The sequence below is a fragment of the Eschrichtius robustus genome, chromosome 14, assembly GCF_028021215.1.
Source record: "Eschrichtius robustus isolate mEscRob2 chromosome 14, mEscRob2.pri, whole genome shotgun sequence".
Lineage (NCBI taxonomy): Eukaryota > Metazoa > Chordata > Mammalia > Artiodactyla > Eschrichtiidae > Eschrichtius > Eschrichtius robustus.
Window position 1 is genome coordinate 8,319,612 of NC_090837.1, and position 12,926 is coordinate 8,332,537.

At 49.6% G+C, this 12,926-nt stretch overlaps 1 protein-coding gene across 3 annotated transcripts in view; it reads left to right on the forward strand.

The window, feature by feature from the left end:
• The first annotated feature begins 5,557 nt into the window (after window positions 1-5,557).
• The window catches only part of KDM2B (lysine demethylase 2B), a 123,760-nt gene continuing 116,391 nt past the window's right edge, over window positions 5,558-12,926 (forward strand). For 2 of the 3 annotated variants that reach the window (XM_068562386.1, XM_068562388.1), the window contains exons 1-4: window positions 5,558-5,933; window positions 7,000-7,144; window positions 10,098-10,176; window positions 11,418-11,464. In XM_068562386.1, the coding sequence (XP_068418487.1) occupies window positions 5,901-5,933; window positions 7,000-7,144; window positions 10,098-10,176; window positions 11,418-11,464 (304 nt within the window). In that variant the 5' untranslated portion in view covers window positions 5,558-5,900. Of the gene's footprint in view, window positions 5,934-6,318; window positions 6,334-6,999; window positions 7,145-10,097; window positions 10,177-11,417; window positions 11,465-12,926 lie in introns of those variants that run through there. The other variant, XM_068562387.1, reaches the window with a different exon arrangement.

Here is a 12,926-nt window from a genome sequence, read left to right on the forward strand (position 1 = left end):
GGATTGCCAACCAATGATAACTTAGCATGATGAAGTAATGCTTGCATTTTGAGTTCCATTGGTTAACACACTTGTCCATCAATCCAAAGATGCAAGTTTTGAAAGTATCTTTGAACTTTTATGACTCTCTTCCTGGCGTTAACCCCTTGATTAACTCACCTGTTATTTCCAAGATTCCTTCCAATTCTCACGCAGGAAGAGAGATATTAGAATATGCAAAACTCTAGACATAAACCTGTCTTCCCCAAATGACCAAAGCCCGACACTAAGGCCATGTGTAATTCTGCTCTTTCTTACTCAGATACTTCAATCCACAAGGACTGAGGAGCAAAACAAAAACCAAAACAAACAAAAGTCTCTGGGAACTACACCCACTTTAACTGTAATAGTGTGTGGTCTGTTGTCCCAGAGTATTTACTGAATTGCAAAAATAACACAAGATATGGCAAAACTCTAAGGTTCGGAAAAAGTAGGTGCTGGATACACAAATCCTTGCTGTATATATATTTATTTTCTATGCGTTTCTTTATGTTTGAAATATTTGATAAATTTAAAAGGGCATACTGGTTGTTAAAAATGCAAGTAATATATAAGTATAGACTATATAACCCCCTCAAAATTTTCTCCTCTCCTCAGAAGTCATCAAACAATGGTTTGTTATTCTATTCAAGCCTTTCTTTCTCTTTCTCTCTTCCTTTCTTTCTTTTTCTCTTTTGCATATCTATACGTTACCTATATATAGTTTGTTTTAATATAAATGGGATCATTACATGCATGTTATTCTGTGACTTATTTTGTTTCTTAACCAATCTTGAATTTTTCTGTATCACAACATTCAGATTTACTTCATCCTTAAATATTTTAGAATGAGGCAGTTCTACAGATCACATTAAGTGAAAAAGGAAGGGGAAGGACAGTGTGTATATTTGTGTGACACAATAATGAAAGAAGATACATGTAGATGTTCCTAAGAGCATAAACCATTTCTAGGAGGATACCCAAGAGACTTGCTAAGTTTTCTGGGGATGGGAGTGTGGAGAGGAGAAACTGGGGGTGGGAGAGAAAGAAAGCAATTTTAAAACAATTTTTAAATAGTAGAACATTTCATAAATACAATCGAATTTATAAAATATTTATGTACTCTTAAAGAATTACACTCAGCTGTCCACCATCTAGATTAAGAAACAGAAAATCACCAGTACCTTTCACTGTTTATATTCCCTGCCCCAGAGTTGAGTTTTTTCCTGCATTTTGTGTTAATCACTCCTTTGCTTTTATTTATGCTTTACCACTTATGTATTTATAACTAAATAATATTTATTTGGTTTAGACTGGCCTGATTTTGAAACTCATAGGCTCAAAAAGCACAAATAAAATGAAATTCAATTTTGAGTAGGTAATACATCTACATAGTATAAAATTTAAAAAAGCACATATAAAATGAAATTAAATCTATAAGGTTCAAAATCAGGCAACACTAATGCATATACATGGTAAAAATTTCACACTGTTCCAAAGAAAAAGTTTTCTTCTCTTTTCCCAGTTCTTTTCCCCATTCAAAAATTGTATTTCTTTCCAAAGAAAATTTTCTGTGCATATAAAAAAAATATGTAGATATAGATATATCCCCTTTGGTTTACATAAGTGGTCATCACAATTTAGTATTATTCTGCACCTTGTTTTAATTTAAGGATATCATGAAATCATTTTACATCAGTATATATAGAGCTACCTTATTCTTTTTAATGATTTGATAGCATTTCATTGGGCAGATAAATGGTCCAAGAATTATTTAATCATTTCCCCAACTTTTAGATCGTTTTCAATCTTTTCCTATTGGAAACAGGGCTACAATGAATTGCATCTTTGGGTTTGAGTCTGACAATAGGATATATATCAGGAAGTAGTTATCCATTTCTAAGGCTTCCTGCCCCATCACCAATTATCTGTCCTTGAGAAGTTTATTTGTCAGATCTGGGTAGGTGGGACAATTTTATATCTGACTGGCATCCCCAGGTGCCTACAGTGCCATGCTCTTGGCAGGCACTCAGAATGGGTGGTTTAAGGGCTAACACTCCAAACATTCACATTGTACCAGATGGCTCCTTCTAGAAAACCTTTGCAGATATCCCTGGCCTCCTTCCCCCGAGATATACTCTGGAAAACACTCTAAGGTTGCACTGTCCAGTAAGATAGATACTAGCTACATATATTTAAATTTAATTAAAATTAAATAAAATTCAACATTCAGTTCCTTAATCCCACTACCCACATTTCAAGTGCTCAACAGTCACATGTGTCTAGAAGCTCCTACATTAGACAGCACAGAAATAGAATATTTCCATCTTTATGTTCTATGGGACAGCCCTGCAGGGAGTTATAGTGAGAAGCCTGTGGGCTCTGGATTCCTACAAGCCCTGGGTTCAAATCCTGTCTTTGCCATTTCACAGCCCTAAAATGTGGGCAAGTTACTTGACCTCTCTGTGAGCCTCAGCTGTAAAAGTGGGCAATTACAGACCCTCCCTCATAGAACTTTGATGAGTATTCAGAGATAGCAAATGTGAGAGGCTTTGCTCAAAGACATAGTAAGCTCTCAAAAATCAGCAGCTATTATAATTATACATGAATATGACAGCTTTAGTTTCTCACAGTGTGAAAATGCTGGATTCTGAGAGTTCCATAGAGTATCAGCCTTTCCTAACTTGCTTGGGAAGCTGGCGGCCCACCCCTTGCCCAGCCTGGAGTAAGCCTACAGTCGGAGCTGGTGTTTCTATCTTCTGTCTTTAGAGCACAGAGCTGCTCAATCAACCTTTGATGAATGAAGAAATGAATGAAGGGGGCCAATACAGCCAGGATCTGACTGGGCCTTTTGTTAAGAAAGAGCAAGAGGCTCCAGGAAGTCATTATTATTATGTTTCAAATACAACTGGCCTGGTCTTTTTTTTCCTGCAAGACAAAACAAACAAACAAACAAACAACCCTCTCCTGGGGAATCACCTTAAGCTTCCCTCCGCTCTCTCACCTACAGTCCACTCCTCGGGGACAATTAGCCAAGGAGCTCAAGGGTCTTGGCCCTTCCCCCTTCGGCCCAACATAACCTCCTCCCCCCACTTTGAGCAAATGCCTGGAATTCTTTCAACAGGAGGACAAAGCCTTTCATCTGCCAATTACTGATAAAGAGAAAATGCAAATATTGCTGGGAAGGTGATCCATCAAGGGCCCAACATTTATTGAGTGACCACTTAGTAGCGGGCGGCAGGGTAGGCATTCTGGGGGCGTCAAAGGGGAACAAACCCCCGGCTGGCCCATTCTTCTCTCTGGTCTGTGGTTTCCTGGCGGTTTGTAGAGGGAGGGGATTAAATTAGGTGACTACTCAACCCCTTCCCACTCTGACAGGCCAGGAACTCCCCATCGGGGTGATATATGGACTTAACTGTTCTTACACTAAGGTGTCTGCCATTGGGTCTTTTCCTGATACCAGCTTTTGGGGACACCATGAGACCACATGGGGAGGCAGTAGGGTCTTTGGGAGGAAAGGAGCATTAAGACCAAGTGTTTTATTTCACAGTTTAGCTTTACTGCACTTAACTCATGACCTTCCAGCCCACTGCACCCTCCTTTGAACACGTTTATCTCATTATGTGGGAGCAGTGAAGATGGTCAATATCCAAAAAAAGGATGTGATGGCATAGCCAGGCTCCAGTCTGAGCCCCAGCAACCCCACTTATATAAGCTGTGTGATCTTGCATGATTGGCTTTCCCTTTCTGAGTTACAGTTTCCTTATCTGCAAAATGAGGAATAACAAAACTATTTCCCTTAAAGGGTTCTTGCGAGAAAGAGAGAAGCAAATAAAACGGTCCCTGGTTCTTGACAGAGGCTGAAGGCAAAACCCTTCTCACGCCCATTAAGCCAAGGTGGGCGATTTCAGTTTGGAAAAAATGTTGATGTTCGCCAGCTAGTGGACTTGGATTAAAACAGACTTCAAAGAGTCGTCTTTGGAGGGTAGGTGGAAAAAAATACAGAAAGATAGGACAGGAAACTTCAAGGTGAGTGAGGGGGAAGCTGTCTCTTACGGTGACCAATACTGAGCTGACGGCTCACATCTGATCTCTGATGGGGAAGCCACTTCCTCTCCACTTATCTGATCACTGTGTTGACACGGGGAGGATATGAGGGTAGAGCAATCATCCAGATTCAAAACTTCTCTGAGCCTCAGTTTCCCATCTGCAAAATGATTTGCTCCAACTATCCCACAGGGTTCATGAGAGAAGCAAAATTAAAAGTATGGCAAGTTTGTTTGCAAAGCCTGCTATGAGACTCCTTTACTGTAGCCCTGGTGCCATGTCATCTCATCGTGATCTTTACCTCCAAGATCAGGCCTAGTTGGGCTGGAAGAATGTTTAGGGCCAGCTTTCCTCACAACTAAAGGCGACCTGACTGTTGTTCATGATGGACTTAACAGGATAACACGTTTAGGATTCCAGTTTTGGGGGTGGTCACAGTGAACTAGGTATGTGGACAGCATACCGAGATCTAATGATACTCCATATTTGTATAGAGGGTGCCCATACCTCCGACAAGAAGCGCTGTAGGCTTAATCAAGGGGTGCCCAAAGTTCCCCGCGCCCCATCCCAGCGCCTTGCACCTTTCCACCGACATTTCTCCTGTAAACCGCCAATAAGGGCTTACCCTTCGCATGTTTGCCAGCTGCGTTAGGAGGCGCCAGATCCGATTCTCTCGGTAGTTCACTCCTGAGCATCTATTTCCTCCGCTTGGCGAGCGCAGGGATCTTTAAAAAATGTCCAACTTCTCTTCCAGGGCTTGTCGCCTAGTAAAGGACTCCACAGACGCGGGCAGAGTGAATGAATGAAAGGCAACGTCTTCCGGTCAGCTCGGGTCTGAAAAGGCTTTGGTCTGGCTGTATTTCCTGTACCTGTGTGTATGTGGATCCTTATCTTTGAGTCCAGGAGTTTAAAAACTATGCAATCCGTACAGGTATGGAGCTGCGCTAATTTCTTCCTGAGCCCCCAAATGCCTCCTCCGTAAGGCAGGTCCGCTTATGGGGATCTAGAGAGGACCCCCCCCCCAAAAAAGACGTAGTAGAAAATAAAAAAAAATTATATATACACAAAATGTTTTGAATTTGGGTCGGCCACGTAGGTAACGAGGTGGGGTGAGTGAAGGAAGAGGAAGAGGGGTACCCCGTGGGGGCCGTGGGCAATGGGGGCAGGGATTGAGGTGGGAGGTCGTTTTTGGGGGGTGCCAGGCCCCGGGGGCTTTCACTCCAGCATGCTCGGCTTGCATTTCCGCGCCTCCCGCTGAGGCCAGCCGTGCAAATCTGCACCTCCCTCCCCACCCCCTCCCTCCTTCCCTTCCTCCCTGCCCCGCCATCTCCGGGATGCGCCCGCCGCCTGCAACTCAGCCCTTCCAAAAGTCAGCTCTGCACACAACTCCCGGGCGGCGGCGGCGCCTGCGTGCAGAGGCGCACTCGTGACCCAACAACAAAACAGCGATGCCAGGGCGCTAACGGCGCCCGGTGCCTCCCGGGCGCCCTCCCCGCCCCACACCTCCTCAGGCCACCGCCCCCGCCCACCCCCATCCCGGGCCGAGTGCCCCCCCCCCCAGCCGGGCCGCGGGCTCGGAGCGCGATCGGCAACAATGTTTACGTTCCGGGGATTATGACGTCGACGCCTCCCCCCACAACTGCTGAAAATGGTTTCCTAGGACTTTGCAAACGGATCTGCTTAAGTGTTGGTGCAAAACTTTGTAGATCTCGGCTCTGGCTAGCTTTATTTATTTATTTTTTGGTTTGTTTTCTTTGGTCTTCCCTCCTTCCCCCCTCCGCCAAAATGCAGGGGGCAGGAGTGTTGACAATTAATTGGTGAACTCTCCTAAAAAAATGGAGGCAGAGAAAGACTCTGGAAGAAGATTGGTGTGTAGCTTTTTTTTTTTTTTTTTCCAAATCTGTATCTGGTATATGATAGATCTATTTTTTTTGTTGTTGTTTCTTGCTGCCTTTTCTTTCCTTTTCTGTATTTTGCAAGAGGACCGGAAAAAATATATAATAAATTGCATGCAAAAGGAAGCAAGCAGCTTACTCCTCCAGTCCCTTGTGAGGCTCAGAGTCTCAGACACTTAAGTGGGGAGGTGGTAGCGGGGAAAGGCGTGGAGGGGGGTGCTCAGCGGGCTCGGGGTTCGCCCGGAATCTGGGGGGCTGCGGGGCTGGGCGCTCGGCGGTGGAGGGAGGAGGCAGGGGATGCGGGGAGTGGCGGGGGATTCTCCTTAGGAAGTGAGTGTGCGCGCGCGCTTGTGGGGAGATGAGACAGCTGCTGGTGCGTTTTGGGGTCTCCGATGGGAGCTTTGTGGCGGGCCGTCTGCCTCTCCCCCTCCCAAGCCCCGAACCCCCCCTCCCATCTCTTCTTCTTGCACTGGCGGTCGGTCGGCGGGGGCGGCTGGGGTCTCAGCCCTTCCATTTCAGCTTTCCAGCTTCCCCCGTAGCTCGGGGGCGGCTCCAGTCTTAGAAATGCCGCCGGCCCCCGGTTCCGGCTTCCCGGCTCTGCCGCTGTGGCCGCCAGGGCTGCTGTTAGTGCCGAGCCGGGCGCTGCGGCGGCTCCTCCCGGGGCCTACAAATGCCCCGCCAGCCCGTGCGCCGAGCCCCCCTCGCGGGTTACATAACCAGGCTCCCGGCCGAGTGGGCAAAACCTAACACCTCTCGGGGGTGGGGGGCAAGGGAGACTCCCCCAGATATCCCTCCCATGGCCTCCAAAGATGCAGGAGGGGAGTGCCCTGTTTAGGGCGCAGCTTGACCCTGGGGGCGCGGGCCCCTCTCATTATCCCCATTTTCAGCATCTTTGGCTTTTGCGCAAAGTTGCTCCGGTCGCAGTGGTGGGGTGCAGGGGGCGCGCGGCTCCTGCACCTGTTCGAGCTGCGCCCAGGGTGAGAGGCGACCCCCACTTCCCCCAGTAATGTCCCGGGCTCTCTGGTTTGGGTCCCTGCAGCGCCCGATTGACCGCCAGAGATACGACGAGAACGAGGACTTGTCGGACGTGGAGGAGATCGTCAGCGTCCGCGGCTTCAACCTGGAGGAGAAGCTGCGCAGCCAGCTGTACCAGGGGGACTTCGTGCACGCCATGGAGGGCAAAGGTGAGGCGCCCCCTCCTCGGGCAGTCCTCCGCGGCGCGGCCCGAGCGCACGTGGGGAGGGAGCTGCCGGTGGCTGGGTTCGTATTTCGCGCCCGCGTCCCCCATTCCAGGGGATCCGGTGACGAAACGAGGCCGAGCACTGGGGGGGGTGGGGTGGGCTGGGTGGCGAGGGAGGAGGGCAGGCGGGAACCGGGGCCGGGCGTGGGCCTAGGCCCGGCCCGCGCCCACCACTAGCCCCAGGGTGGGTAGAGCCAGGGGGCCGGCGGACTGAGGGACCTGGGGACCGACGGGCGGACAGATGGAGGGCGGGTAAGCCGCGTTCTACCCCTCCCGGAGCCGGGCCAGCTCCTTGCGCTGCACGAGGTGCAGCCGATGGGCTGGAGCGGGGCTGGGGCACCCCAGGGGCATTGGGGTGGGGGACCCCCAGGCCTGTGGCCTCCCAAACCCCATGCCATTTCGGGCCCTGCCAGTTAGGACCTGGCGCTGGGGACGCCCCCGGTCACTTAGTGACACCTCCTCAGGCCTGGGGTCTGCTGAGCTCCATCACCTCGTGAGCCCTGCTAGATTGGAGCAGGGTGGGTGAGCCGGAGTTGTTGGCTGGCCCCCGCTTAAGCCTGAGGTCTCTAGCCCTGCAGCCCTGATGCTTGAAGTGGGGACTGTGGGTAAGGGGGTTATCCCCCCATCAGGCTTCAGGCTGCCCCGGGGCAGTTTGAGGTGAAGACTTGGGGCACCCCCCCTGGGAAGCAGGGTCTCTTCCCAGGGCTGAGGCCTTGCGAGCTCTGTCCCTCTTGTGGGCCCTGCCAGTTTAGAGCAGAAGTTGGAGAAGCCTCTGGGGTTTGGGAATGTCACCCTAGCCTGAGACCTTCAGGGCCTACCTCCCTGACCCTGGTACTAGCAAAGTGTCTGGGAGTGTCTTCCAGACTTTGAGGTGATGCTCTGGCTTGGGTCTAAGGCCTGCAAGGCCCCTGGTTTGACCTGTGGGATTGGGGTTTTGGATTTGCCCTGCCTACTTAGGCATCTCCCTATGCCCTTCTGGGGTTTGTAAGTTCATTTTTGCCCCTCAGACATTTGGGTTTCCTTTATATTACTCTGTTTCCATTTTGTTTATCCCCTTCCCCCTTGGAAAACCCTCCCATCCCTCAGGAGCTGATCACTGGGCAGCGCCTCCCGCCTCCAGGTTCCGGTTGAGTGGCTAGGGCTACGGGGTTAGCCCCTAGGAGAGACCGCCTAGGTTTGCATTTTTGAAGTTTCTCTTTTGTGCCCATTGCTTCCTGGAGTGCTGGGCTTCGGTGGTAGGGGTAGTTGTGAGGGGAGGGAAGAAGAAATTTCTTCCAGCCTGCCAGGTCTTAAGAGCATTGCACCCAGAGGCCAGACAGTTCAGGGGTCTAGTCTCAACTACATTTAAATTTCCTTAGCACAAATGGGATTTTAATTCCTCTCCTTCCCCATTTTTCTTGAGTCGTTTGGCGGATCGTAGGAGAAAACAGTATGCAACTCTTCCTGGTCATTGGTGAGGAATTCTCTGCCCGGGATCTCAGTGTTTTCTCAGGCTCATTTGAGGAAGTTGAAGCTGACCCTGGGGGTGGACTCTGGGTGTGTGTGTATGGGGTGGGCTGGGGGTGGTTTCCAGCGAGGGAGAGCCCTTAAATCTGCTGTCCAGGCTCCTTTCAAAGGAGAGGGCTCTAGGGTTTTTGGTTGTTAATTCAGATCTTGCCCCAAAACTCGAGGGAGGAGCTGAGAAACAGAAGGAGCCCTTAGCCTGGATTCAAAATAGAAGCTTCTTAAACTTCTCTGCCTTTAAGTCCTTAGGAATCCCCATTCACTGGGAGCTCCTGGGGATCTGAGCTGCTAAGGTCAGGACTTTCCCCAGCTCTGGTTTTGTTCTCTCTCCTCTGAGCAGAGTTGCCTTGGCCTCTCCCTACCCCCACTCCCCCAAGCTGCCCTAGTGAACTGTTCCCTGGGGCAGGGGCTTCAGTGGCCTGGGATCTCCTCTATCTCCCTTCTGACTGGCCAGGGAGGGCTTGTGCCTTTGTGAATTGCTTCAGTTACCTGAGGATTTGGAGATGTGAGGATTTATCTCCGCCTCCCTCACCTCCATATTTAGGGATATGGTTGGGTCAGATCCCCTACTTTTGGAACTCAGGAAGATAGAAGCTAAGGCTTCCTTCGTGCTCTAGGGCTTTCGATAAGGATATTGGGGGTCTACACTAGACAAGCGTCAGTCAGACAGAGAAACTACGTGGTGTATTTTCTTCTGGCCTCACTATGTCCCCTTCACACAGCCTCCACCTGGGGAGAATCCCTCTTGGTTATCCAGCTGAAGCTAGTGTTCTGATGGCTGCAGCAGAATTTCACTATTAAGACAGCAAAGCTGTGCCCAGTTCCCTAGTTATTTTGGCACCAGATACACAGTTTCCAGGGAAACCGGCTTTCCCCCCCTCCCCTTCACCATGCAGGATATTACAATAAGATCTTCCCTGATGCTCAGCTACAATGAGAACCCTCCTCCCAGCCTCCTCTCTGGGGCTTCAGATCCTCCCAGGTGGCATTCTTCAATTTTGCAGTTCCTTTACTTTCTGAGCTCAGCTTGGGATGTGTTTCTCCATCCGTCCCTCTCTTGCCATGATAACTGAGCTGTGTGGGGCTCTTTCATGAGGCTCCCTCCCCAGTCCTCTCCGGCCTTGGGCTGTTCATTGACAAGTTCTGACCCTTGGGGCATGCAGGCAATGACTGAGTAGGCAGAGGAGCTGACAGTTGGCATGGCTTCTCTTGGGCTTTGCCTAATCCATTTCCTTGTCATTTTCTAGGGAGCTCTTGCCCTTTGAGCTGGTGCCTGCATCCTAGTATAACCCCTGCCCCTTCCTCCATCATTTTTCTTCCCCTAACCAATGGATCATGGTTCATTTGCTCCTTCATGACTTAACCAACCTGTTTTAATTCCAATCTCCAAACAGATTTCAACTATGAGTACGTGCAGAGAGAAGCTCTCAGAGTTCCCCTGATATTTCGAGAAAAGGATGGCCTGGGAATTAAGTAAGTTGCTGAAACCAATTGCTTCTTCCCCTGTCTCCTTCCCTAACACAGTTTGTAGCTTGGGATGGATTTCTTCCACCCTTTTCCTTACCTCTCATCACTGAGAAGGATTTTTCTTCATTATTTGGGGATTGTATCTCCTTATTCAAGGCCTGACAGAGGGGAAAAACTCTTTAAAGATGAGTCTGGATTTTCAGAGAATTTGGATGGAGAGGTCACAGGGTACTTAAACAGCGTGGACTTTTTCCCCTGACCCACCCCAGTTACACGCAGTGACTTCCTGAAGAGAATTGTGTCCTCCCCCTGAATCAGGAAACTGAGGCAGGGCCTGAGCTGCAAAGGGATTGGCCAGCTTCTGGGCCCAGAGGCAGGACGCCTACATGCATATTTTCTCCTCAGACTCACACTATGTGGGAAACTGGCCCTTTTCTGTGGAGGGTGTGTTTCCTAGGTTGCTAGGCCCTCGTCTCCCCTTTCGGCTCTTTCGGCTCGGGCCCCAGCACCTGCCTCCCATGGTGTCCTGTCTGGTTTACATTCTCTTCGAGATCTGTCAGAGCTTCCGCTGGGGGAGAGAGCCATCCGGAGGCTGGATGGAAGAACAGGTTTCTGTCCCTTGGGCAGGGGTAGGGGGGGGGAAGCTGAGGGTTTCATCACAGACTCCCTCCCTCCACAGCGTCTACTGCCAGTCATTCCTACCAACAGAAATTAAACCTTTGGCATCACTATTAATTAATAGTGAACCTCATCACAGTTGTCATAGCCAGTGTCACCAAATGCCTGGAATTGATGCGATATGTTTTTTTTTTCCTCTAAACTTAAAAGGGGTCCCTCCCACCCTCCATACAACTCCTTATGGAGAGTATTTTCTAGAAGAGGAGCCACAGAGAGGGCTACCCACTCTAAAAGAAAGCAAGTGTTTGAATGCCCAACTCTGGCGCTTACCTTGACGGTACACTTCAGTCTTCCCCGGATAAGCGGCAGGGGGACAGTGGATGTCCATCCTCTTCTCTGTAGCTATGCTGAGTTCAGGTGTCAGGGAGAGTGAGGGGTTTGGTTTGCCGTTGAGGTGAGGAAGCTGCTGACCGTTTTGGGGGGTGACCCTTCCGCTGAGTTATCCCATTTTGGATTCCCAGCATGAGAACCAGGCAACTCTCTTGGAAAAATGGCCTCCCTCTGCCCCCATTGTTGGGTCTAACCCTGTTATTTCTTCTTATCAAATGTCTGTGTTCCTCTTTTTCGAGGATGCCTGACCCTGATTTCACAGTCCGAGATGTCAAACTCCTAGTGGGTAAGTTGCTGTGTGTGCGCATGGCCCAGAGATGCTGAATTGGGGGGGCGTGGTGGTGGCGGGGGACGAGGCCTGTACCACCTGCCTGTTTGGATATTTAACTGCCTCTGAAAAGAAAGTCCCCATGCGAGGAGGCAGGAGCAGGTGTGAGCTGCAACCGTCTCGTTCTGGAGAACAGGTCAGATTGCAAAGCCGTAAGAAGCTGTATTAGAGGGTGTTTGCCAGTGCAGTTTTATGAGGCTGATTTGGACCCTAGCCTCCAGCTTGGGTGTCATCAAGGCAATCTTAGATCTCTCCTTTGCGTTTGTTTGTGGGTTGCTGGGTAAACACTGGGTGCTGTGTGACCCCTGAAAGACTTTCAGAACTTTCAAGGGGAGGGATCATTCTTCCTGCTTCCTCAGGGTTCCAGACAGGTCTAGGGCAGAGCTTGGTGCTGAGCACCTACAGAGCTCGGCTGGACTCACTGAGTGCCCCGGACTCCTGACCAGGTAGCGGGCTGCCTTTCAGATTTTACAGGAAGTTGTTCAATACATCCATTCTTTCCAAAAGTGTTTCTCAAGTAGCTCCTACGTGGTAGGCTAATTCAGAGCTGTGAGCAGGACAGGCAAGACCCCTGCCCTCTTGGTTGGAGTGACAGGCAACAAAGAAATAAATAGTTTTAAAAAATTTACATCTTTTCAGAGGGTGACAAGGGATATGAAGAAGTAAAGCAGGGTAATGGGATGGAGCTAGCTGGAGCTGTGTTTTGTTTTAGATGGGGGGTGGTCAGGGAGGGCCTCTGGGTGGAGGTGATGAGGACGTTTGGACAGAGACCTGACTGATGAGAAGCCAGCTGTGGGAAAGGACATTCCAGACGGAGGAATGAACAAGGGCAAAGGGTGGGGGAGGAATGGAAGGAGTGAGAGGGGAAGTAGTAGGAGAGGTGGGAGAAGTTGCAGGGCCAGGCCCACGTAGGACCTTCTAGGCCCTGGTGGGGAATTTGGGTTTAACTGCTGGGGCGATGGGAGGCCACTGGGAAGTTTTAAAGTGTGGTGAGGCGGTAGCTTTGTGATCTGATTATTTTCTTGGGCGGGGGGGAATTAAAAATATTTTTAAAATTGAGATAGAATTCATATACCATAAAATTCACCATCTAACCATTTTAAAGTGTGCAATTCAGTGGTTCTTTTTTTCTTTTTGGTCACGTTGCATGGCTTGCAGGATCTTAGTTCCCTGACCAGGGATTGAACCTGGGCCACAGCAGTGAAAGTGCCGAGTCCTAACCACTGGACCGCCAGGGAATTCCCCAGTGGTTCTTAATATATTCACAATGTTGTGCAACCATTACTGCTAACTAATTCCAGAACATTTTCATCACCCCCAAAGTAAGCCCTGTACCTCCCAATTCCCCTCTCCCTCCATCCCCTGACAGCCAATCTGCTTTTTGCCTCTGTGGGTTTGTCTCTTCTGGATATTCCATATA